At 53.2% G+C, this 23,980-nt stretch overlaps 12 protein-coding genes across 12 annotated transcripts; 7 read left to right on the top strand and 5 right to left on the bottom strand.

The window, feature by feature from the left end:
- Nucleotides 1-573: 573 nt before the first annotated feature.
- IAQ61_003084 (uncharacterized protein) lies at nt 574-1,185 on the top strand (the record flags this gene model as incomplete). The annotated part of the gene is made up of 2 exons (XM_066095829.1): nt 574-639; nt 868-1,185. 2 exons carry the CDS (start codon nt 574-576, stop codon nt 1,183-1,185), a joined length of 384 nt encoding a protein of 127 aa, XP_065954074.1.
- Nucleotides 1,186-1,994: 809 nt separating this feature from the next.
- Nucleotides 1,995-2,282, bottom strand: IAQ61_003083 (uncharacterized protein; the record flags this gene model as incomplete). Its single annotated transcript, XM_066095828.1, has 1 exon — nt 1,995-2,282. The coding sequence occupies one exon, from the start codon at nt 2,280-2,282 to the stop codon at nt 1,995-1,997; it is 288 nt and encodes a 95-aa protein (XP_065954073.1).
- Nucleotides 2,283-3,104: 822 nt separating this feature from the next.
- IAQ61_003082 (uncharacterized protein) lies at nt 3,105-4,520 on the top strand (the record flags this gene model as incomplete). The annotated part of the gene is made up of 6 exons (XM_066095827.1): nt 3,105-3,203; nt 3,303-3,328; nt 3,377-3,484; nt 3,533-3,721; nt 3,919-4,409; nt 4,468-4,520. 6 exons carry the CDS (start codon nt 3,105-3,107, stop codon nt 4,518-4,520), a joined length of 966 nt encoding a protein of 321 aa, XP_065954072.1.
- A 26-nt stretch (nt 4,521-4,546) lies between these two features.
- On the top strand, nt 4,547-6,200 carry IAQ61_003081 (uncharacterized protein; the record flags this gene model as incomplete). The annotated part of the gene is made up of 3 exons (XM_066095826.1): nt 4,547-4,639; nt 4,689-4,826; nt 4,875-6,200. The coding sequence occupies 3 exons, from the start codon at nt 4,547-4,549 to the stop codon at nt 6,198-6,200; spliced, it is 1,557 nt and encodes a 518-aa protein (XP_065954071.1).
- A 928-nt stretch (nt 6,201-7,128) lies between these two features.
- IAQ61_003080 (uncharacterized protein) lies at nt 7,129-8,783 on the top strand (the record flags this gene model as incomplete). The annotated part of the gene is made up of 2 exons (XM_003844695.2): nt 7,129-8,668; nt 8,737-8,783. The coding sequence occupies 2 exons, from the start codon at nt 7,129-7,131 to the stop codon at nt 8,781-8,783; spliced, it is 1,587 nt and encodes a 528-aa protein (XP_003844743.2).
- A 2,559-nt stretch (nt 8,784-11,342) lies between these two features.
- Nucleotides 11,343-12,356, bottom strand: IAQ61_003079 (uncharacterized protein; the record flags this gene model as incomplete). The annotated part of the gene is made up of 1 exon (XM_003844692.2): nt 11,343-12,356. One exon carries the CDS (start codon nt 12,354-12,356, stop codon nt 11,343-11,345), a length of 1,014 nt encoding a protein of 337 aa, XP_003844740.2.
- Nucleotides 12,357-13,330: 974 nt separating this feature from the next.
- IAQ61_003078 (uncharacterized protein) lies at nt 13,331-14,220 on the bottom strand (the record flags this gene model as incomplete). Its single annotated transcript, XM_003844690.2, has 2 exons — nt 13,751-14,220; nt 13,331-13,679 (listed from the first exon to the last, which is right to left on the bottom strand). Exons 1-2 carry the CDS (start codon nt 13,978-13,980, stop codon nt 13,331-13,333), a joined length of 579 nt encoding a protein of 192 aa, XP_003844738.1. The 5' UTR covers nt 13,981-14,220.
- A 1,104-nt stretch (nt 14,221-15,324) lies between these two features.
- IAQ61_003077 (uncharacterized protein) lies at nt 15,325-16,462 on the bottom strand (the record flags this gene model as incomplete). Its single annotated transcript, XM_003844687.2, has 3 exons — nt 15,325-16,091; nt 16,146-16,168; nt 16,227-16,462. 3 exons carry the CDS (start codon nt 16,460-16,462, stop codon nt 15,325-15,327), a joined length of 1,026 nt encoding a protein of 341 aa, XP_003844735.2.
- Nucleotides 16,463-17,291: 829 nt separating this feature from the next.
- IAQ61_003076 (uncharacterized protein) lies at nt 17,292-17,600 on the top strand (the record flags this gene model as incomplete). Its single annotated transcript, XM_066095825.1, has 1 exon — nt 17,292-17,600. One exon carries the CDS (start codon nt 17,292-17,294, stop codon nt 17,598-17,600), a length of 309 nt encoding a protein of 102 aa, XP_065954070.1.
- Nucleotides 17,601-18,014: 414 nt separating this feature from the next.
- On the bottom strand, nt 18,015-18,562 carry IAQ61_003075 (uncharacterized protein; the record flags this gene model as incomplete). The annotated part of the gene is made up of 3 exons (XM_066095824.1): nt 18,015-18,103; nt 18,176-18,275; nt 18,485-18,562. 3 exons carry the CDS (start codon nt 18,560-18,562, stop codon nt 18,015-18,017), a joined length of 267 nt encoding a protein of 88 aa, XP_065954069.1.
- A 937-nt stretch (nt 18,563-19,499) lies between these two features.
- On the top strand, nt 19,500-19,715 carry IAQ61_003074 (uncharacterized protein; the record flags this gene model as incomplete). Its single annotated transcript, XM_003844685.2, has 1 exon — nt 19,500-19,715. One exon carries the CDS (start codon nt 19,500-19,502, stop codon nt 19,713-19,715), a length of 216 nt encoding a protein of 71 aa, XP_003844733.2.
- A 610-nt stretch (nt 19,716-20,325) lies between these two features.
- On the top strand, nt 20,326-23,574 carry IAQ61_003073 (uncharacterized protein; the record flags this gene model as incomplete). Its single annotated transcript, XM_003844684.2, has 3 exons — nt 20,326-20,337; nt 20,484-21,891; nt 21,948-23,574. The coding sequence occupies 3 exons, from the start codon at nt 20,326-20,328 to the stop codon at nt 23,111-23,113; spliced, it is 2,586 nt and encodes an 861-aa protein (XP_003844732.1). The 3' UTR covers nt 23,114-23,574.
- Nucleotides 23,575-23,980: the final 406 nt, after the last annotated feature.

The raw sequence follows: 23,980 nt of genomic DNA, 5'->3' as shown, positions 1-23,980 counted from the left end.
CAGCACAGGTTCTCGACCTTTTCCACCGACTCACCTCGACCTACCTCTGGCCATGCCGGGTACTGTACCTTGGTTTCTTAGGTAGTCGTGGGTACGGACTTAGCTACCTACCTGGAGCTGCGCGGACAAGGGACACGGGACAAGGTTGTGCATCCTCTTCTGGCTGCGTCTGCCCATGACACGCCCAACAGACGTACACAGTAACGTACGAGAAGGCTGGAGCTGCCTACTGTCAGCCCTCTCAAACACGCCTTGTCATCACATCCGAATTCAGCGACCAGACACGTCAATGCCCGGCTGTTTAGACCCTGCATACTATCAGCTAGACTGCCAGTGTGAAGGCACCTGGACTCTTAGCTCTCCCCAGCACAGTGCACATTTATTCATGCAGCCAGCAGATTGCTTCAGCTCCATACTCCAGCTAAAACCACCACGCTTGAGCCGAAAAAAGCAAATGGCACAGTCGGTTGTAGTCGTAAAGCGACTGACAGTCTTCACTGCGACTCGCAAGTGCCGTACCTATCAACCGGCCCGGTTGTGTCTAGGTACACGGTACAGTACCATATGTACAGCATGGCCGAGGACTCGAGACGACCGATCAAGTGGAACCTCATAGGTAAGCTGGCCTGTGCTAACGCTGTACATACTACGCCATATATGTACAATACCTACGCGCCCCTCCAAGGTCATTGCATGTTGCAATAGTAATTGTCGTTTCGCCATGTCAGACTGACCATGAAGATCCTTCGCATCTACCTACCCAGCCTCTCGGATGTGGAGCTGTTATGCCGATCATCAGGGAGAAATCAGCCTTAACTTTAGGTACCACTTAGGTAAGCTATACTTGTAGGTACCAACCGTCTGAAGGGCAAGGCTCACATTCTGCCACCAAGAAATGGATTCAGTCATGCAATCACAGTAACTGAAACTCCATGTCAATCTGCAGGCGATTTTGCCAAGTCTATCCTCCCAAGATCAAGACTGGACTGGCACTCCTCCACAGCGGCGGTGCAGGAGCTTGAGCCCAGGAAACCGGTGAAGCCCGTGACGTGCGTTCTGCAGTCCCTGACTGCCTACCACTGCGATTGGCGCTTAGAGCCTCATGAACATCATGAGCATCCCAGTCCCTCTAGTTCTGACACAGGGGCTGGCCCGTTGTCTAACAGCATCAACGTCGTCAAGTAAGTAGCACATAACGTGTATTCTTTTTTTTTGCTGCTGCTGCTGCTGCTGCTCCGGCCTGTTTTATTCGTGGTTGGGAGCAAGAAAAGGCTGATGAAAGCTTGGTGAACGTGTTTTGAAAGCTTCGCGCGGACAGGCAGGCTGAAGTCAGGCCCCCCACTACACAAGCAGCCCTGTGGTCATGGCGGCCAGACGACCGTCCCGTGTGGAGATTGGCCTGGAAGTCAAGCAGCCAGGTCAGGCATTGCGGGCTCTCAATTGAAGCCGCCTGTGTATGTATGTACACACACTCTCCCTAGAGTTTACTAGGCAGGATATAGCGTACGTACTCGGAGGGACTACCAACCGTGCTTACGCTCCAGAGATTTGAACGCCAGCGAATCACTACAGAGCATGTCGATGAGCGTATTGCTACGCTTGCACAAGCTATGCTTTACAGTAGCCACCCTCGCCGACGTCAGGGGAACATCTACCATTCAGGGACGGCAGACATCGCCGTTGTGTGCAGTGTCCCGGTGTCTCTATACGGTACATGGCATCCCAGCGGGGCTACAGCAGGACTACAGCAGGACTACACATCTGCCGCTGCACGCACCTGACGTTTCCATGTCCTACCAATCGAAACCCGGCACAGCGCGCGACTGTCGGGCAATACTCTTCATGCAACAGGGGCACTATCGCCGAAGAGCTCCTCGCCTAGTTTTGCAGGACGCAATTACGACACAGATTTCCTTCTTGCTCCTACCTGCTCCTCCTTGTCGCAGTCCAAGATCGTGCGTCTCGGTGATGACAGCATCTTGCAATCCTGATGGTCATCGTAAGCGGGATTGCAGTGCGCTGTTGCAGGAAGGCTGAGCACGGTTCATTGCTTCACCTGAGTTCTCTATTTCGGGTCCTCCACTCAAGCCAGCCACGCTGCTTTTAGCAAAGTATGCCGCCTTCTCCTCGAGATGGTTTGACGGGAACGGTCCGTAGACTGGCGGCGCGATAGCCTCCCACGCTCCACTTGCAGACCCTGGTCCTCGTCCCAATTTTGGTGCGCGGATGCCTCGTTGCTCAGTGTGACTGACTGAACCGTTCGGTTGCACGCCCGCCGCCATAACCGTGGGCTCAAGCTCTGGGCATGATTGTACCTACATAGGTAGAATGTGATCGGCCAATGCACTGCCATTGGCGTCCACCCCAGCATGGTTCCCTGCCTGCCGTGCATTCAGGCTTGCAGCTTCTACCCTCATCATCTCCCTCTATAACGGTTCCGTCCACATCTCAAGCATATTCCTGGGCCGGGGTTGGCTTGGGCACAGCCCACAGATATTTCCAGTTCCTCTCCCACGATTTAACATCCACATGCGCAGCACATATACTCTATTACAGCAAAAGACCCTGATTTGGATTAGTCGAGCCTACCACATACCACTACCATTCGCTTCCCCTGGCGCCTGTTTCTTAATTCGTCTTCTTACCCTCCCATGACCTGCCACCTTCCATTAGATACACTATCAAATCCTGCGCGAGAAGTTGTCCTTGGCTCATAGCTGTTTACCGTACCGCCAAATCTGGAGCGTCAAGCTCGATCCTCTCCATCTCCACTTGAAACTCTGATTCCGCCTGGCGCCAAACTCGCTGGAGAGATATATACCTCTCTCGCCCTATTCCTTAGAATGTCGAACCCCAATGAGACAAACGACCATTCACTAATATCGAACACCTTTCAAGTGCAGCAGGCTGACGCTGGTGCTGTCCAACAACCGAAGTTTACCCACTGTAGATCTGAAAGAAGCTCTCCATTATCGAGTGGAGGCTTGGAGACGAAAACGACATCCAAAAACCGCCGTCGCACTTGCTCCAGGCTAGAGCCGTCGTCAAAACACCACCCCGTCACCACTAAATCAAAGCAACATTCGACAGCTAGTCCCGAGATCATGGCGTCTTCGCCTTCTTCGGTGAACTATACAAGAACGGGGCGCATCAGCAAAGCCAAGAAAGGTTTAAAGGTGCATAACTGTGAACATTGTGGAAGAGTGAGTCGTCCCAGGCGCCCCGCTTGCTTGCCTAATCAAGTCTGCCATTCTGTTCTCTTGGCTTGCGGATTGTCTGTGTCCGGTGCTGATTTAATCCAGTCTTATACTCGTGCAGAGCACTTGAGGTAGGCAAAGACATGCTACATATCTGTCATTATGTTAATCTTTTTTAGACGACATCAGAGGAACCATGCGAAAGACGGTGCACTAGTGTGCGACTTTCCCGACTGTGACAAGGTTTTCTACCGGATTGATCTCTTGCAAAGGCACCAGGAACGACAGTGGGTCATCTTTCAATCTCTTAGATTACTCGAGCTCACAGGTGGCAGCAATGATGCTAGACAAGTGTCCCGGCGCGCATCTGCATCTAGTCCGGATCAAGAACGCTCTCCAGAACTACCCAAAGCTTCCAGGCACGAGAATATAGGAGATAGTATGGTAGCAACGCTCCCGGCTGGCTCATCTTTCCATACACCGCAACCTTTGTCACCTATACATGATTCGCCAACGATCACAAGGTATACTACAAATCCGTTTCGTACTCCTCAGCTTCCTCGAACATCTCAAGCTCCCACGTCAACTTTCAATCCTGTCATTTATTCTTCGAGTTCTGAATTCCGGAAGTGAGTTTCATTACGTAGCGATCTGCGCTTGCCTGAGCATCTCTTTACCCATTATCTAGAAAGATGTGTCATGTGTACTGACTTATGATTAGCCAAGCCAAGCACCGCCGCTCTTTCGCAAGCCACAACTCTGCAGTCATTCAGATGCAAGTTGATGGAACGACATCCAGTCTCGGTTGGGCCGACTTCTATAGCCAGTCGTCCGGTTACTCGTCCTCAGACGACTACGTATCACCGAAAACCGCGTCGAATGACTATGGCAGCCTGTTTCCCCAAATGCCGTACTGTCCAGATTCAAATAGGACACGCGCGTCATCTAATGCGTCGCTGATCGAACCTCCCTGGTCCTACGCATCGCGTTCACCTGCTTCCACAATATCCACAATGGCCTATCCATGGGTGTCGAGTGATAAGACATCCGATGCACCAGCATTGACTTATATTGACACAACCTACCCAATGACGAGCATGCCTATCGCGAGCAGCATCGATCCGATGGCAGGCATCTGTCAGTACGATGCGAAGACAATGATACAGAGGGATGAAGAAGAAAGTGTGACCCTCTTTGGAGAGCAACCTTACGGTATGGGTCCAATCGCACACACCTACCCGTTTGAGCAAGATCTTGACTGTTACTGGAGATACTTTCATCCCACTTTCCCCATCATCCATCGGCCTACCTTTCAACGCTTGACTGCATCACCGATGCTCCATGCAGCCATGATTGCAATCGGTGGTCAGTACTCCATCGATGGGAGCGTCAGGCGAAGGTCAAGGAATTTGCACGATCGATGCCTGAAACTGCTTGGACGGGTGGGTGCGCTAGCAGATGTGTAACCGAAAAAAGGCTAATTGTGAGCAGAGGGGACAGGTCACTATGATGGAGCCGGAAAGACTAATGGACTACCAAGCCATATTCCTTATTGAGTACCTATCACAGTTCCGATCCCGTCGATCCGCCAAGGTACTATCTGCCCATTTTGAAAAGGTGTATCAAAAGGTAAGGCAGATGTCCGACCTGTACTGCCATGCGAGCTAATCCTCTTAGTCTTTCCTGGACTTTCAGCATATGAATTCATTTATTGCCAAATTGGCTTCTCCTCCAAAGAGCGACGATGCTACTTCTGACCAGTGGGCGCATTGGGTTGAGCTCACTGGTTCGCGACGTTTGCTTCAGGCTTGCTACATTCTCGAGTCCCAACAAGCCTTACTTCTTGCACGCGAACCTAAGCCATCCCTGATACAGGCCAGCGGGTACGACCTTCCATTTCCTGTCCCAATTGAGATATGGGACGCGGACTCTACGTACGAATGGAAGCTAGCCCAGCAAGTTTATCCCGCAGCCCCCTTGTACGTTTACGAGATCAGCCCAGATGTGATTTCGAGACCACTGGACACTTTTCAGTCTTCCATGTTACTGGCAGCATACTATAATTGTTTCGATATGGGCGCCCCGTACGCTCTTGGTCCCCCAACTTTTGATCTAGAGTGTCATCTGGATGCGTCCCCAGGAATCGTGCGCCAACACTTGACAGCTAAGCTGGTACATGTCACCCCTATCCGTGCCTTATTGGCCATCCCAGGCGAATCCTGGATTTTTTCTGAAAGAGTATCGTCTCTTCAGGCGTTTGGCCTACTACGGACGACGGTGCGGGCATGGTTGGTGCAGCTATGGGCGACCGACAGCACGCTCGGGCATGCTGCTCCCATCAAAGAAGCATTGAGGCTTTCTGTTACTATTCTGGAAGCGGCACTGAGAGAAGCACAGAGTCCGATGAAGCCCGAAATCGGGACCGATTTGGGCATTTTCTTCGCTGCTCTAGTGTTGTGGGCAGTCACAGCGGCAGCTACTACCCGGTTCAAAGAAGTTGTCCCTCAGCGCCTACAAACGCCATGCTATATCCAGCAGCCACTCGCATCCAGCAACTCTCCTACTGTATCAGGTAGCCCATCGCCGTTGCTGCACCCCTCTCTCGCGCAGTCGCCTCTCGCGATTCACGCCGCCTCGCAGCCAACCCTAGGATCCATGGTCGGGACACCCATCTCGCCGCCATCACAAATGGCGCACGATGACATATGTCTGCTGTCGCATGATGATATCGCCACGCAAAGCATGGCGTTTCTCGCGTCCGCGCTGACGGATTATCAGCATGCCGCCTCCCAAAAGTGGACAGCCAGCGACCTTGTCCGATGTCAGATGGGGTGTTTAAGCTTGCTTCTCTGGGTCAAGATGCGGCTGCGTGGCGTTTGTCTCGAGGAGAGTACAGAGTCGTGGTCGAGCAGTGCGAGTGGAGGTCTTGGCGAACTTTTGAATGGCGTCATCACCATGCTTGAGAAGATGCTGGGTCGTGGTTGGAGTGAGTGGGGGATTTGATGTTAGTACCAGACTCTTTTTTTTTACTTCTCTCATTGAGTCGGCCTATTTTTTTTTTTGGAGAACTGCGAGCGGTTGATCCCTGGTATAGGCATGGCGTTGTTCGGAAACTAGTGAAGCGGCATGGAGTGTTTTTGTTCAACTAGACAATGCTTGTTTCTACGCATCAGCATGGCGCCTGTTCTTTGGGTGTCTGTGCAGCAATTCTTTACGCGCTTCGTTTCTGTCAACGGAGTATTTTGTTTGCCATGTACGATTTGATTGAGAGGGCGAGGGTGAGGGGTCATCTTTGTATTGTTCCATTCAGGTGTAAGATATAGGGGAAAGGGGGGGTTATGAAGCAAGCTTGAAATGATAGATTCACGGTCCGGCATAGATGATGCCTCATGGCGGAATTTCAAAGGCAATTGGGGACTTGGCAGTACATGTTCCGACTGAATTATTGAGCAGTGCGAATTCATGATGTTGATCAACCAAGTGTTTACAGTGTACGCAGGCTGCAGGGTTATGAGTGTGAGCCTAGGGCGTGTTGGAGAGGGTTTGTGCCAAGGCCGAGGGGGTGTGGGGCAACATGGCATTTGTCTTGAGGGCCGAGGCACGCAGACTGAAGGGGGTCCGGCCGGGGAACAAGCGCACATGTCACGTTGAGGAGCAGTTTGAACGACATGGACACGGGATGAGTTGTTGGTTCTCGTCTCCTTTTCACCTCTTCTTCTTCTTCTTCTTCTGCTGCTGCTGCTGCTGCTTCTTGTGGCTCTCCGACGACTGACGCTACTCGCACGCACTGAGATAACAAACAAACAAATCAACAAATAGAGAAAAAAAGAGGCCAAAGGAAATGAGAGAATAATCCAAAGTGGAAAAAGAAAAGCCAATTCATACATAAACACCGATCGATAGGCATACCGACCTGCAAGGAATAAGGAAAATGGCCGATACCACCACCACCACCACCACCACAATTCCACCCTTTGAGCATACCCCCCTCGAGGACATTGCTTCGACATGTGCAACTGTTCGGGCCAGCTTCCTTGCGCACAAGACGCGGCCGCTCGAGTTCCGCATCCGACAGCTGCGCAAGCTGTACTGGGGCTTCAAGGACAATGAGGCGCTCGTCATCGAAGCGTGCAAGCGTGACCTGGGCAAGGCAGAGTTCGAGACATACCTGACCGAGTTCTCCTGGTGCATGAACGACTGCGTGTGGATGGCCGACAACCTCACCCGCTTCGCCCAGGACGAGAAGCCAGCCGACATTCCGCTGACGAACCGGCTGGTGGGCCCGCGCATTCGCAAGGAGCCGCTGGGTGCTGCCCTCATCATCGGAGCCTTCAACTTCCCCATCCAGCTGACAATTGGGCCCTTGATTGGCGCCATCGCAGCGGGCTGCACCGCCGTCATCAAGCCCTCGGAGGCGGCGCCCCATGCGGCCGTCGTCATGGCCAAGATCATGCGCGAGTCCCTCGATGGCAGCTGCTACGCCTGCGTCCAGGGCGCCGTGCCGGAAACGACAGCGTTGCTCGACCAGCGGTGGGACACCATCTTCTACACGGGCTCAGCCAACGTCGGCAAGATCATCGCGAAGAAGGCGGCCGAGACACTGACGCCGCTCACACTCGAGCTGGGCGGCCGCAACCCCGCCATCATCACAAAGCATGCAGACGCCCGCCTAGCCGCCCGCCGCCTGCTCTGGGCGAAGACGCTCAACGCCGGCCAGGTCTGCGTCAGCCAGAACTGCGTCTTCATCGACCGCGCCCTCGTACCCGACTTTGTGCGCGAGCTCAAGAACGCGCTGGCCGAATTCTACCCCCAGGGCCCCCGTAACTCGCCCGACTATGGCCGCATTGTCAACCAGCGCCAGTTCCAGCGCATCAAGGCCATGCTCGACGCCACCCACGGTCGCATCGTCATCGGCGGCACCATGGACGAGGCCGAGCTCTTCATTGAGCCCACGGTCGTCGAGGTCGACAGCATCAACGATAGCCTCGTCAGCGACGAGAGCTTCGGGCCCCTGATCCCCTACCTCCCCGTCGACAACCTCGACGAGGCCATCAAGCTGGCCAACGAGGTCCACGACACCCCGCTCGGCACCTACGCCTTTGGCAACCGCAAGGAAATGGCCCAGATCCTCGACCAGACCCGTTCGGGCGGCGCCTCCCTCAACGACGGCTTCTTCCACGCCTCCATCCCCACGCTTGCCTTTGGCGGCGTCGGCTCCTCTGGCCAGGGCGCCTACCGCGGCAAGGCCTCGTTCGATGTCTTTACCCATCGCCGGTCCGTCACCACCACCCCGGCCTGGCTCGAGAGCCTCCTCGATGTTCGTTACCCGCCCTACACGCCCAAGAAACAGAAGAAATTCGCGGCCATGAACAATGTGAAGCCCAACTTTGACCGCGAGGGCCGCACAAAGTTGAGCTGGAGTGGCTGGCTGTTGCGGTGGGTAGGCGCCAAGGGCCTCGCCGTCGCTATTGGTATGTCTTTATCCCCTTTCTCTCCATCACAACACAGACGATGACTCCATTTTACTAACGTGATGCAGCGGCTATCGGTGTGAGGCTGTATTTGCAGCGGAGGGCCAAATTGTAGATATCCACAAGTTATATACCCCCCTTTTTCCTCTTTTCCACGTGCCTTGTTTGTGCATGCTCCTTCACACGCTCGCTGCTTCCTCTTCAATCATCTCGACTGTAATCAACGCGGAATCGTCCGGGTTTGACATGGCATACTATACGCCATGCTACAGTTTGCACGCCTACATTCGTCTGACATGCCCGCGCTGTCTTGTAATTCCGTTTCCTCACTCTATCGTTTTTCGTTTGTCCGTCCGTCTGTTCGGATGTAAGACATTTATACAATCATCAGGACATTCCCCAGATCTCACAATGACATGAGCAAACCCCCTTTTTTCAGCTGAGTCACGCATCAAACACTCATCAACCATCTTGGATATATGAAGACCATCGCACGCCTCTAATCTTTTACTCTAACCACAAGACCACTTTTATTCCACACAATCCACAAAACTACAACCCGTACCAACAAGACCAACAAGACCAAGATGCCACCATCACAATCACCACGCTACCACCGCGACCACTACCCCAACAACACCTCGCTCCTTTTACGCCCAACACTCTCCATACGCCCAACACCGTCCACACGCTCAACACCCTCTACACGCTCAACACCCTCCACCCACCCACCACCCTACACAAACTCCCAACCCTTACCCCCCCCCTGGTTCACAAACCGCACCCCACCCTCCCAACCCTTCCCACCCCCCTGGTTCACAGACCGCACCCCACACTCCCCTCCCACCCCCGCCGACACAGCCCACACCAGCATCCTCCGCGACCTGCATCTCCATCTGCACGTGCATCCGCGTCTCGGCACACAGGGACTCACCCAAGGGCGGTTCGCAGACGGCACACAATCAGACATCGCTTCTGGGACTCGGGAGGCGCTGGTGCGGTATGTGCAGGGGTCGCGGAGCAGTGGTGGTAGTGCTGCGGGCTCGGTGAGCGGTACGAGGAAGGCAGGGGGGTTTTCGGTGGGGGTGGAGGTTAGGGTTAGGCGGCGTGGGGGATTTGGGGTGAGGGGGGAAGAGTGGTTTGTGTGATTCCATGACGGGCTTGTACGTGGGTTCTTTTGGCTGGCGGGTTTAGCGGACGGATGGCTGGTGGAGTGTATGTGGAGAGTAGGAGTTTTTTGGTTGTGCGGGTAGTTTTTGTTTGTGGAGAGGTGGGGTGGAGAGGGGGTGATGGGATGGTATGGTTCAGTGTCGCGCTCTCTCCTGTATGTATGTGTGCGTGCATGTGTAATTAAAAAATCCAACCAAGCAAGCAAGCCCTCTTCCTTACTATCATTACCATGCCACATCCCCATCTCCAAGATCCCACCGCAGGGAGCAAAATAGGAAAAGACAGCAAGTCATCCACATACAGACGCTTATGTTATCACGGGTGTATACCCGAGTCTGTTAGTTCGGCTGTCTCCCTCCCTGTCTGAATCTTTCGAGGCAAGGAATAAGTCTTGAATGAAGGAGCATGTGGAGAGTAAATAAACAAGAGGGATGATGAGGATGATGCAGTGTAGTTGTGTAGTTATATCCTCCATGATAGGAGTGCTAACATAGGAACTACCAACTCGTGGTGCTAACATTCGGTAAACACAAAACTTCAGCCCTACCGCACGCACACTTCACCAGCTGTAGGTATAGCCCACCGCCACCAATGACAACAAACCAAGCTCAAGCCCAAGCCCAAGATCAAGACCAAGATCAAGATTGCTTCCCCGAACCCGCAAACACAAAACCGGCCTACATGGACATCCAAGCTCCCCGAACCCGCGCAGTTCCGATACGACAACTACACCGACCGTCTGTTGTCTCTTGTCTTTTGCGCAAATACCGGGGTGGCTGTGTGCGCCTGGGGAAGGTGCAAGGGCGGCTGCACAGAAACAAGTGTGTAGTGTGTAGAATATGCTGTGGGACTGATATAGGTAGTCTGCGAGATCTACAGACAGTCCCGTACCGATGAAGCTGTCAGGCCTAGAGGCTGGGGTGCGCTTTGATGCATTGCTAGTACTGCTATCTCGTGGTATGCTTGCTTGTGCAGGGACATGCATGATGGTGGGCTTCGAGGTGGAGAGTGGATGGGGAAGCGTTGGGGGCTTGTCTGTGTGTGTACGTGTACCCATTGCTTGACCCGGCAACCTTGGTCGTGCGCCGTGACATGACGAGGAGATGGGTTTCAGCCTGCGTGGTGGATTCCAGGTAAGGAGGCAAGGCAGGAAACGATCATGTCAAGTTGGTGTTTTGAGGCGCTTTTTTCAAGCTTTTTCTTGGGGTACATGTACAAGGCAGGCTGATTATAGCAAGACCTGCATGGAAGATGGATGCAATATGGTGGGACGAGTACAACAGGGCGGTGCCTGGCGGATGAAGTTCGCACAGCTTGTTGCCCGCCCTCGATCAACCACTTCCGATTGCTCCGAGGACTGGACGTCCGTTCCCAAAGAAAAGGGTAGGGAGTGCGCGGCGCAACTTCGAGGACGTTGGACAGATGAGGTAATTCCACAAGTGGTTGCGGGTGTTGCTAAGAACAAGGAAGCAGATGATTGCGCCTGAATACATCATGCCGAGCCTCATAGAGTCTCCACAAACTGCTCCATCTTGTCCAATGTGCTGCGCCATAGCTTACGCGCGTATTCCGGACCTTCCCACCAAAACTTGCCGTGCAGACTGTGCACCCCAAACTCAATGTCTTTCTCGTTTACAAAATTTGCACTCCATTTCCAATCGAGTTCGCGCCAGGGCAATGGTCCCTCACGGCGGAAGACGTAATTGAGCATGTCCTGTTCCATGAGCGTGGTGCGATAGCGGTTCTCGATTTGCATGACCGTCACCAGGTGCTCGTACATGGCCTTGTCCGGCGCAAGGAGTATGAAGCCCGCGTTTAAGTAATTTGCATTCGGCGGAGGCACGTCGTGTTTTTCGCCTCCAACACCGCCGTTATCGATTCTTGCGGCAAATAAAAACTTGTTTGGCAGTGGGCCTTCGTCGTCGTGAATTTCGCCCTTCCGGTCCAGAAGCGGCGACGACAAGTGCTGAACGATGGTATTGTTGAAGATGCCGTCCATTGGATGTACGATGAGGTAGTCAGCATCAATGTAGAGGATGCGCTTGTATTCAGTCCTTTCGAATAGGCGCAGCTTGGTGAATTGCTCGCTCCAACGCTCTGTCCCCACGTGTATCCATTCCGGTCGTTTCACGTCGTCTACGCTAATGACTACAACACCCATCTTTCGAAGAACCTCTCTCTTTTCTTCCGGCAGCTTATTCCCACATAATACAATAAAGGATATGTTTGGATTCGTAATCTTGGTGGGCGGGTCGTGGAGAAATTGGTATGCGAGCAACTTGGTCGCGTTGAAATACGTGTCGTCTTGTGCCTGGCCAGTGAGGAAGGTTGCAATCGCAAGGTCAGGTATCGTTTCCGGTGCGGGCTGAGCTTCAGTAGCCCATGGCTTGATCGGTCGGTTGGACAAGTCAGTCAAAGGGATGGTGGTGTAAAAGATGAGGAAAAGACAGAATGCTGTCGCGGTGGCGAGTGCAACCACGGCCCAGGGTCGGCTTTGCAGGTTGGCTTTCAACAGCATCTTGCGCTCGATCGCAACAATTCAACATGTGTGTCGAGGAAAGCTGTTTGGGGATGAGAAGGAGTGCAGTGGCGGGAAGCGAGTAAGCCTTTTAAATGACATGAATAAAGGGAGACGTGGCGCACGGAGCGTCATGATTGCTAGAGTTGAGCAGTGAGAATTTAGTGTCTTACACTCAACAAGGCTGCCACGTACCTAACACAGTAAGTACCTTTACTTGAAACACGGTTCTACTCACGTCTATACACTCCATGGGCCGTTTCCAGTCGCATAGAAAGACTCGTGTTGTTTTGCGCATACCTACTAAGCCTAACACTTGATCCTAAAATTCGCACATCTCAGGTGTCAGAACCCGGTCTTGGTCCGCGATTGCGCATTGCACGGGACGCTAGAATCAACTAATCCTACAAAGGGGCGATTACAGAGTAGCCTGACAACACTAACAGAGACGGTCATGGCGCCCGCCACGGCTCAAGTGCTAAGGAGGAGACACATCTACCGTACCTGCGTCTGCTAGCGGAATAGGCATTTGGGTTATAATGTTCGAGCTCTGATTAGGAGGTCATAGTATTGGATTTTTTTTTGGTATACGAGAGCCGGAAGTCGCTAAGGCGAGACCAGTCGTGGTGGTATACGACCGCAATTAGATAAGTGACGATGTCGCGTTGAACGTCGACAGTTACAGCTCGTATACTCGGAAATGTCGAGGTTATGTCATTTTACTTGACAGGGTTCACCTGCTTTCTATAATCTTGATCTTGCAGCTGGCGGTACACGACGTAATTTGCGTAGTACCTAAGTGCATAAGTAAAACCTTCTTGCTGCAAAAATGGGGACAAGTACCAGTGGATAACACGTAGTTGAAGCGGATGTGTGGTGACTCTTGATTCATTGTCCCAAGAACTCCAAGCATGAATATCTGCATCGCTTATAGCATACCAATCTCGACTGACCACAACACACTCGTCTGCACTTCACCTCTTCGCCTTGATATTGAACGCGCTCTCTTCAGCCGCCTTGAACGCATCAAACGCAAACAAGCTGATGACGTACAGCGCAACGAAACGCACGACAATATCGCTGAGCCCTCCATTGCCCACCACAAGACGCTGCAGCCCAGCAAACGGGCTCTCATTCACCGGCCGGCTAGGTTCTGACGCAGAGCCAAGCGTTCGTCCCTTGGTTTGAAATACAGCAGCTGAGGCGCCAGGGCCGGTCGCATCGTTGGCAGCTTTGCGCACGGCGGCGGTGAGGGCAGAGGGGTTGGCGCCGCGGATGGTATCGACAACAGAGGAAGACTTGATGACGAGGAAGGTGGGCATACTATTATGCGTGCTGGTTAGTAACCTCTCCTACCCTGGCGCTTGTGCGAACGAGTTGTTGGGCTTGCTTACGCAGAGACGCCATATTTGCGCGCGACGTCTTGCTGCGCGTCGACGTCGACCTTGACGAACTGCAGCTTTCCTGGCCTTGTCTCTTTCTCTGCAAGGTTCTGGAAGACGGGCGCAATCGCTTTACAGGGCCCGCACCAGTCGGCGTAAAAGTCGACTACGGTGTAGGTGGATTGCGAAAGCAGTTGGGTGAAGTGTGAGGATGACGTCACGGACACGATCTTGCCAGACATGATGGACGCGTTTTTTTAGGACAACTGTGGACTCTGGGAAGCTGATCTGGTAGCCAGTTATGTGGGTGTGGTGAAGTTTTCTTTGGATTGGGTGCTGGGGAGAAATGAAGGACAGTTTGCGGGCAAAAGTATCGTACCGTATGTCTCCGAATGGATGTCTGCAGGCCAGGCTGTCTGGCTTGGCGGGAGCAAGCATTCTCTCACCACACCTCAGCCAGGGGTGCATCCAACCTACACCATTCAGCCCCATTTCCATCTTTCTCGTTAGCAGTAGTCGCCGCGATCTTCAGCTCTTTCTACCTGCGCGCTCTCGGCTTCTTCGGCTTGGACGGCGTCGTGGGCTCGACAATTCTCCCCGTCATAGGTAAGCGTGGCGATGATGGCCTGCTTGCACTTGTACTACCCACTCGAGCATTCACCATAACAGTCGACGAGCATTCATTATCAAACAGTATACCAGTATCCAGTGTCCATACGCAGCTCTCCCTTTGCGATATAAATTCAAGCACACTTGCAGGCTACCCAGTCATAAATTGATTCGTCATTTCTCAAGCCCGCCACACAACCACTCGTTCAACAAGACCTTCCTCATCACCACTCATGACAACGACATATGCTCCAACAAGAAACATGCCTTAATACCACAATCAGAAATAAAATAAACTCCCACAACTCCCCACACCACAAACACTCTCACCCCACCATCCCTCTCCCCTCCCCAAGCCGGAATAATCCCGCATCAAATGGCGCAGTACACGCACAATCACGACCTCTACACTCCTTATTCCCGCAAAAAAAAAGATATACAGGCGAGATCTAAGCGCGTCTGGGTCTCGTGTACAGTGGTGGGGATGGGGGATGTGCAGGGCTGTTAGGGTGAGATGGGGGGTGGGTGAAGGGGAGAGTTTGGTTTGATGGGGGGATGGGAGAGACGGGGTGTTGGTGGTGAGGATGGGTGGGAGAGGAAGAGGAAGAGAGGGCTTCGAGGTGGGTGTATTTTTTGGCGAGGAGAACAAGAAACAAAGGAAAAGAAACGAAACATCACAAAGTGTAGCTTTGAAGAGTCAACAATATCAAGACATGCACATCGCATTCCACAGCGTGAAGTTTTCTTTTGTATGGAAATACCGTCTGATTCCCACATTGACAAAACTATCGATATTTACATGAATGAAGCGCTGACCTCGCAGCTCGAAGAAAGCAAAAGAGTTCATTCCCGTTCAAGAAGAAGATACTTCTGAAAAGCCAGCCAACAATGAAGAGCCGCCGTGACGCCTGGTCATGCAAGGTGGTTAATCACAAGAGACATCTGGTCGTGACATGTTGAAGCGACGACTGTCGTGCTTACACCCGGAAAGCACGGGGGTGGGCGCGGCGGGCGCGGCGACCAGAGCTGCCAGTGTTGGACTTGAGCCAGCTGATGAACTGGTCAATGGTGAAGGTCTCCGGGAGAGCGGAGCCGGAGCCGGAGCCGGAGCCGTTGCCAAGGGCGGGAGCAGGAGCAGCAGAGGGGGCAGGAGTAGGGGTGACGGGTTCGGCCTCCTCGACTGGGGTGGCAACGGGGCTAGCGACGGGTGCGGCAGACTTGGAGGGAGTGGTGGAAGAGACAGGCGTGGCAGGGGCCTGGGATGGGGTGCTAGGAGCAGGGGCGCTTCCGGACGAGGCGCCGTCCCAGACCTTGGGGCCGGGGATCTCGTAGCTGGTGGGGTTGTTGTACAGGTTGAACAAGACGCCGGGGTGGGTGGGGGAGTAGGTCTTGGTCATGTCGGCGCCAGTGGCAGGGAGAGAGACAGATCCAGAGCCGGTGACCTTGATCTGACCGCAGCCATTGTAGAATTGGGCGCCACCTTCGCTGCCGGCCTCGTGGAGACCAATGATCTCAGAGCGGATCCAGTAGTCGCCCGCCTTCAAGTTGGGGATGTCGACGGTGATGAGACCCTTGTTCTGAATGAATTTTTCGACAGCCCACTGTCCGTCAGTGAGACCCTCCTCCCAGATCTTGGTCCAGACAGCGCCCTCGCCCTTGCTCTCAGCCGGTGCCATGTAGACCATGACAGGACCATTGTGCGAAGCGGCGATTGGCTCGTCAGAGTCGCCGGTAGGGAAGGTGTCTAGAAGAAGTCAGTAATATCCACCAAGGAAAGCAGGGGGAGCTTGGGGCTTGCCTTTGCCGTCATCATTGTGGTGCCTGTACAGTGGTCAGCTTTGTTTTTCTTTTGCGTCGCGCGCTGGATCGAAAGACTAACCATTGCATGCCGACAGAGGAACCAGCAGCCACTTCGACCTGGTCTGCGGTGGGCTTTCCACCATTGCAAATCATGGCGGTGGATGTCACATCCTTGATCGGGTTGTTTCCGTTCGAGGGGGTTTGGACAGCAAAGTGGTGGCCCTGGTTCTTTCCGTCGATGACGAAGCTCTGGAAGGTGGCGTGTCCAGCAACGAGGTTGGCAGCGGCCAAAACGAAAGCAGCGGTGGTCTTCATGGTGACGATAGTGTTTGTTTGATCGTTTGATTGGTTGGTTGGCTAGTCAAGAATGTATCTATGAAGATGGGGAGAATGAATGATGGTTGGATGAAGAAAAGAATCAACAAAAGTGAGTGTATGCCAAAGAGCGTGTGAAAATGAATGTCAGCCTCAAGCTTGATGCCCTTTGAAAGCCGGGTCAGGCAGATGCTCTTATACTTGCGCCGCATACACGGCTCATTGCCAATACAATACGATCTAGTACTGGACTGACATGTTGAAACCCTGGTGGATGGGTTGATGCCAAGCATCTGTCATCTGTCTGGACGATTCAGCAAGCGCTAATGTCCGTTCGAGGAGAGTGGCGCCAACTAGTTGCCACCAAACGTTCATTTTGAGGCTGGCCACGATCCTCCGACCCAGAATAATATGATGAAAAATGGTCATGGGAGATTTGTAGGTGTTGGCTTCGATGCACAGTCCTGGCGTCGGAGTTCGACAAATGGAGGAACTGACGAATGACAGTTGGAGCCACAATCGGGAATATGAAACTTCCAAGACGGATGAAAGCTGTCTTGGGAATCGAGCGCCTAAAAGAAAAGGTCTAGGGGAGACAAGTAGGTAGCAGCGCCTTGAAGGGAAGAGGCACTTGGCCTGCGATCGCATCTACGCTCTAGTCACGATGCCTTGGAGGACCTATTTGTGGCCATTGTGCTCAGGTAGGCCATGATTGCCTACTCGTCTTCCTCGTTGTTGTGCGAGTGCTTTCGCTTCGAATCGTCGGAAAGGAAAAGGGGGAGAGACTCAGAGTTGGTTGCCTGGTGGGGCGAGTTTTTCCGTTTCCCACATGTCGTTCCATGAAACGATTTCTGGGTGGAGATTGCCGGTCTGTGCACCTGTCGTTTCGACTCGGGATGAAGCGGTGGCGAATGCATTGCGCATGTGCTCCACATGGAGAACACTCTTTTTCGCGGATGTCGTCAAGTTCAAACATTCGTCCCGCAACGTTTATGCGTGGTGTGAATACAGCGCTATCTTGATTCGAGGTGGTCGCCGTGTTACCCATGGGGCAAACAAGGCTCCTCGTACTAATTACGCTGAAGCTGGCCTGAGATTTGAGAATGCAGACTCCGTACTCCTTGGTGATAGCCGCTGATGGCTTGCAGGTGCACTATGGCTGGCCATCTGATGTTCGTTCGGGCGGCTCAGTCGTGCGCTAACGCGGCGTGGCGAGTGCCAGCGCCAGGCCCATCTTCTGGAGGAGGGGCGAGAAGTCGAGATATATACCTTTGCACCCCTCCTCGAATTCGCTCAAAACCGCTCTCTTCCCAGCTTCGATTGAGCCAGGCATCTACGTCAGTCGCTTTCGAGTTGCTTGGATGCGTATGGCTTGCTTGTACTGTCGGAAATTGAGAGCGATTTTGCGGTGGACTGTACTACCGGTATCGCGCGGAGTTGCGTCGAGCCCCTGGCTTGTCATTGTCACAAGGCGAAAATGAGGGTTGAGTCGCGCAGTTGCGTGCCGTGAGTCAGAAGTGTCCGCCCTGGCCTACTATATGAGTCGTTTGAACTAGGAAGACGTCGCCGCTGTATCCCGGAAAGTATAAGCCAGTATCTCAGTATCCGTTTGAATGTTCCAGCCCAAAGGGGGTGATTTCTCTGCGTGGAAAGATCAGTCATGGCGAGAGAGGAAAGTGGATTGGTACAGATTGCAGTCGTTTCTGTACTTACTGCAGTGCTGCCAAACAGGATCAATAGTGGTGGATGTGTGGTGGATGTGTGTTTTGGCAGAAGCGTAGAACAAGTCTGTCCAGGCAGGGCCATGGAGTTGCTATATACTTGGCTGAGGTCTGGTTGTAGGCAGATGAGGACGAGGAAGGACCGAATCACTTGGGCGGGCTCGGGCTAATTTGCGTAGAGCTACACTCTTTGCACTTCCTAGGACGTGAGGAACGGTCGAGGGGAGCACTACAGGATGTACAGCGTATGGCTCGGCGGCTCCCAATCAAATCATGTCCTGTCCAAGGTACGTTTGCCCACCAAAGCGCGAGCGTCTGTCTCTGCAGCAGCTGGAATCTGGGGGCCATGGTCTGCTGGCTGCGGGGTGTGGCTGTGCATTTTTGACTTTGAGGAACAACGCACTCGTTCAGGCGACAGTGTGCAGTGACTAGTCTGCATAGTAGCGTACGGGCATGGCCAGCTGAAAAGAGTCGTAGAGTTTGGTGTGTTGTAGGCAGAGGGCGCATGTGCATGAGTGTACCGGTATCTAGCAGATTGTGGCCGTGACTTGTGGAGGACTTGGTAGGTGGAATTGGAATTGGAATTGGAATTGGAGAGAGTTCCTCAGCCACTGTGGCTTGCCGACTACAAGAGCGAAAAGAAGTACTCCGTAGTAGAAGAAGAAGAGGAAAATTACAAGCCAGACTGAACGGGTCCATGCTTCGACCGGGCCACATCTCCCCCAAAGATCATCCATCATCCATCGTCACGGCGATCTCCTTGTACCGATTTGCAGATAGACGAAAAGCAGTGGCTGACGCTTCGTGAGCTGGCAGTCCCCTTGTTCTGTGTGTTGAAGCGGCCTAGTACCTGCACTGGTACATGCACACCATACCTATACTGTGCCATGCTATCACTACCGTAGTCCGAGTACAGACGGGGCTGCCATCTAGAGTGCAAGTAGGCTCCAATCACGCAAAGCCCCCGACGCCTTGTGCTATGCAATGCATGTAGAGTACGGCATGTAGGTGCTACCTAGAGTTGGTATACAGCCTACTCTACATGGCATACATGGTACGACAAGCACTCCACCAACCTTCTCCTCTGTAGCCCTCGTCAGGTGACCAGGCACGACTGCTATCTCAGCCATCCATCTGCTGTACTCCTGTCTGTGTGTGTGTGTGTGTGTCCGTATCCATGCACCAGTACAGTGTCGTGTAGCGTTCTCTAAACACACGGTGATGGTGTCCATGTCGATCCAGGCCTTGTCTGCTCATTACAACGGCAAAGTGTCTTGCTGGAATGGCTGCGTGCCCAACATGCATTCGCCGACGCAATGTTCTGTCCTTGGTTGTCCACTGTCACCATCGCCGTCATTGTCACCATCGCCGTCATTGTCACCATCGCCGTCATTGTCACCATCGCCGTCATTGTCACCATCGCCGTCATTGTCACCATCGCCGTCATTGTCACCATCGCCGTCATTGTCACCGCTCGTGGTCGATCAACCGCAGAACTGGCACTTGGCAATCTCCCATCGACCCAGATTTGACTTGCACCTGGCCGCGACTGCGAATCAGAAGCTCGCTTTTGCGCCCATCCCGTTGTCCCTTGTCACACATCCAGACAGACGCATCCAGTAGAGTAGGTACAAGGTAGACAGTCGCATCTCGAGAGCTCACCAGGGATGAGAAAAGATTCTGAGCAGACAGCCCAGCCAGCCACCGACCCCGTCCACACTCAGTAGTACGAGGTACCCACCAGCCTCTCTCCAGTCTCCACAGCCCTATCCTCCAGCCCTAGAGCCATGAGGAGTGCCATGTATGGTACACTACGTCGCCCAATGAGGCTGGGGGGGGGGGGTTGTTGCCATGCTCGCCATGCGGCTCGGCAAGAGGCCCAGATGGCATGAAAAAGGGCCGCAAGGTGAATCTAAGCGCGCCGTGGCTTGTTCTTTGCCTCGCTGGTTTTGCAGCATCCGTGCACGACGTCATATCTACCAATCTTAAGGAGGAAAAGGGAGACGACTAGCCGCCAGCTTTACTTGTATCCACAGACAGCCCGCTTCTACTTTGGGTACTTTCTACCAAGCAACCCCTTCTTTTGTTTGCGCATCCTCCTCGTCCATTCACCCGGGCCTTGGACGTCCTCAATCGCCCAGCATGTCGTCCACAGTAAGTAGTATTGGTAGCCGTCGCCGTCGGTCGTCAGTCGTCCTCAATCGTCCTGATCATGCGCCAGCGCGGGCAGCGTGCTGGCGCTCGCCCTCGCCCTCGCCCTCGCCGTAGCATGGCAACGGTTCACATGCTGACCAACACAGGGTGGACAACAAGGCAATGCCAGTGAAAATTCGTCGAATTCGCTTTCGGGCATGATCTCGACCCTGGTCCCGACTGCCATTCTTGCTGGTGCCTTTGTCACCGCCTTCATCATTGCGCGCAAGTACTTTCGCAGAGTCTATGCACCTCGAACCTACCTCAACCATTTGGGAGAGCAGCGCCAGACCCCAGCCCCGAGCGGGGGCTTCTTCAAATGGATCAAGGACTTCAAAAACCTCAAGGACGAGTACATTCTGGACCACCAGTCCATTGACGGTTATCTGTTTGTCCGCTTCTTCAAGGTCCTCATCGTCATCAGTTTCCTTGGCTGTCTGATCACTTGGCCCGTCCTTTTTCCGATCAATGCTACCGGTGGCGCGGGCCAACAGCAGCTCGACCTGCTCTCCATGAGTAACATCAGGGCCGAGGGTAAAAACGTCAATCGCTACTACGCCCATGCCTTGGTCTCTTTCATCTTTCTCAGCCTCATCCTCGTCATCGTCGCCCGCGAGTCCTTCTATGTTGTCAATCTGCGACAGGCGTACCGTCAATCGCCATGGGGTGCCAGTCGTTTGTCCTCGCGCACCATTCTCTTCACAAATGTACCGACCACGCTGAGCCAGACTGCCCTCTTCGAGATGTTTCCAGGCGTCAAGCATGCGTGGGTGGCTTCCAACACTAAAGAACTCGACAAGCTAGTCGAGGACCGTGATGACACTGCTCTCAAGCTGGAAACGGCACTGGTCCAGCTCTCTACCGATGCCAACAAGGAAAGACTCAAGGCTGACAAGGGCAAGAAGCACTTTGTGGCGGCAGAGGTGGCCGACGGTAGCAAATGGATCAATCCCAAGAAGCGTCCAACGCACAAGCTCAAGTTCCTCATTGGAAAGAAGGTCGACACGATTGAATATGGCCGCTCGCACCTGGCTGAGATTCTCCCCAAGGTTACTGCAGAGCAGGGCAAGCACTGGAATGGCCAAGGCGATCTTGTCGGAGCCGTCTTTCTCGAATTCGCGACACAGAGGAATGCACAGGACGCCTGGCAGATGATGCAGAAGCGCAAGACCAAGCCGAACGACAAGCTACAGGCCCGCCAGCTCGGCGTCATGCCTCAAGAGGTTGTGTGGGGTAATCTACGCATCAAGCCCGCCGAACACATGGCTCGCTGGTTCGCAGCTACCGCTTTTATTACCGTCATGATCATCTTCTTCGCGGTTCCCGTCGCGTTTGTCGGTCTAGTCTCCAACGTCAATTACTTGGCCGATCGGTTCCCCTGGCTGCGATGGATCTTGGACATTCCACAAGTCATTCTCGGTGTGATTACCGGTCTGCTGCCTGCTGTTATGCTTGCAGTTTTGATGGCATTGGTGCCCATTGTCTGTCGTCTGATGGCGAAATTGGCTGGTTATGGTGAGTTGCTAAAACAAAACTACAGGCCTACTGGGTACGGTACTAATTGTGTAAAGTCACATACAGCCAGATCGAACTCAAGACTCAGAGCTGGTACTTTGCCTTCCAGGTCGTTCAAGTCTTCCTGGTCGCTACAATGTCCAGCGCTATTGTGTCTGTCATCGATGATGTGCTCAAGAACCCGGGCATGGTCCTCAGCCTTCTCGCAATGAACTTGCCCAAGGCCTCCAACTTCTACATCAGCTACTTCATCCTGCTGGGTCTCTCGTCTGCTGCTGGCACCCTCCTGAACATTGGTGGCTTCGTCGTAGTCGTTCTGCTTGGCCGTATTCTCCCCGGCAAAACCCCACGCAAGATATTCGAGAAGTTGACGAAGCTGTCGGCACCTGCATGGGGTTCCGAGTTTCCCAAGTGGATCAACTTGGGTGTCATTGCCATTACTTACTCTGGTATCGCTCCTCTGATCCTCGGTTTCGCCACTGTCGGTTTTACCCTCATCTACATTGCTTTCCGTTACAACTTCCTCTATGTTTACGAGACCGATATTGACACCAAAGGCGAGGCGTACCAAAAGGCCCTCCGCCAGCTTCTCACTGGCGTCTACCTCTCTGAACTCTGCCTCATTGGATTGTTTGCTATTTCCACGGCAGAGAGCCCTTATGCCGCTGGTCCTTTGGCCATTATGTGTATCATACTGGCCCTGACCGTCGTTTTCCAGCTCACGATGAAGAAAGCGCTCGAGCACGAAGAGGCACGCCTTGCCTACGGCAATCCCGCGCCCCTAAACGGCCATCACGAGGACGGACTGAACACAGAGAAGACGCAACCAACCGAAGGAGCCGTCTCCTCTCACGCCCCTCGGCCATCAAAAATGCCCGCTTTCCTCCGCAAACTCTTCAACCCGGAATCGCATTCTATCCAACACTTGTCTGCATCCCTCGATCGATTCTACCACACGCCCCAGGAACCTCTACCCGAAGAAATCGCAAAGCGCGCCTATTTCAACCCGTCCGTCACGAGCCCGACACCCGTCATTTGGATCGTGCACGACGACATGGGCATCAGCGAGCGCGAGATTAGGGAGACGCGCAAGGCCGTTCCCGGCCTCGAGATTACGGATGAACAGGCGGTTTTCAACGAAAAGGGAAAGGTGTACTGGAAGGGTGTTGACGATGGCAAGGCCAGGGAAGCACCCGTCTTTGACGAGCGGATAACTTATTAAAGCGTAATGATTTTACTTCTTTGATGCAGCGTACCTTTATTTTCCAGGAGGACAAGCGCCCGACAGACTTGACGGAAAATCTTCTTTCTTCTTTCTTGGATACCTTTTTTCTTTTAGGGCATGAGCGATGAGGGGAGGGGGGTTTGCAGCTGTGGCAGGTTACAGCGAACCGAAGTGCAACAGAGGAGTGGTCGTGTCTCTTTATAATCATGCGCTTCTTCTAATAATCACCCCGTCGACGTGTATGTAGTCATCCGAGCTTTTTCGCGTTGGACAGGGAGACATGGCAGTGATGTGAAGTTTTTCCCCCTTGTCCACTGTAATATTGCACGTTCTGCAAGGGGGATTTGGTTCGCGATAATTAGGGGTAGTATTAGGTATGAAGTATCAAGTATCCCTTTTTCCGTTTAAGTTTGGGATCGCATAGCCCTGAAATACTGTGGTTTGTGGTTTGTGGTTTGTGGTTTGTGGTTTGTGGTTTGTGGTTTGTGGTTGTGCATTAGACTCGGAGTCAAAGTCAAGAATTAAAGTCAAAAGGTAAAGTCCTGGTCAGGAACTAAACCCAACCCAACCAGCTCTCTCCATTCTCAGTCTCGAGCTACTTGTACTTCACCCACATAATGCACTTCATCCCCAGGGAACGCGGACCCTGAGGCCTTTTTTAAAAAAAAAAACATTGAAGCCAGGGCTTGCGTGGATGATGTATCATATAGCACTCGCTTTGTAGCTTTACATTAATAGCGTGATGATTGGGAAGAGCGGGGTGGTGTTGTAGTTGTATTGGAGTGGTATTACAGTGGTGTTGGAGTGATTGGAGGGGGTTGGAAAGGGATGTGCGAGGTCATGTATTTGCCATGGTAACGGACA

This window comes from Plenodomus lingam (genome assembly GCF_022343315.1).
Source record: "Plenodomus lingam strain CAN1 chromosome Unknown contig_17, whole genome shotgun sequence".
Taxonomy (NCBI): domain Eukaryota; kingdom Fungi; phylum Ascomycota; class Dothideomycetes; order Pleosporales; family Leptosphaeriaceae; genus Plenodomus; species Plenodomus lingam.
The sequence above is the reverse complement of the archived record's forward strand: the minus strand, read 5'-3'. Positions and strand labels throughout refer to the sequence as shown.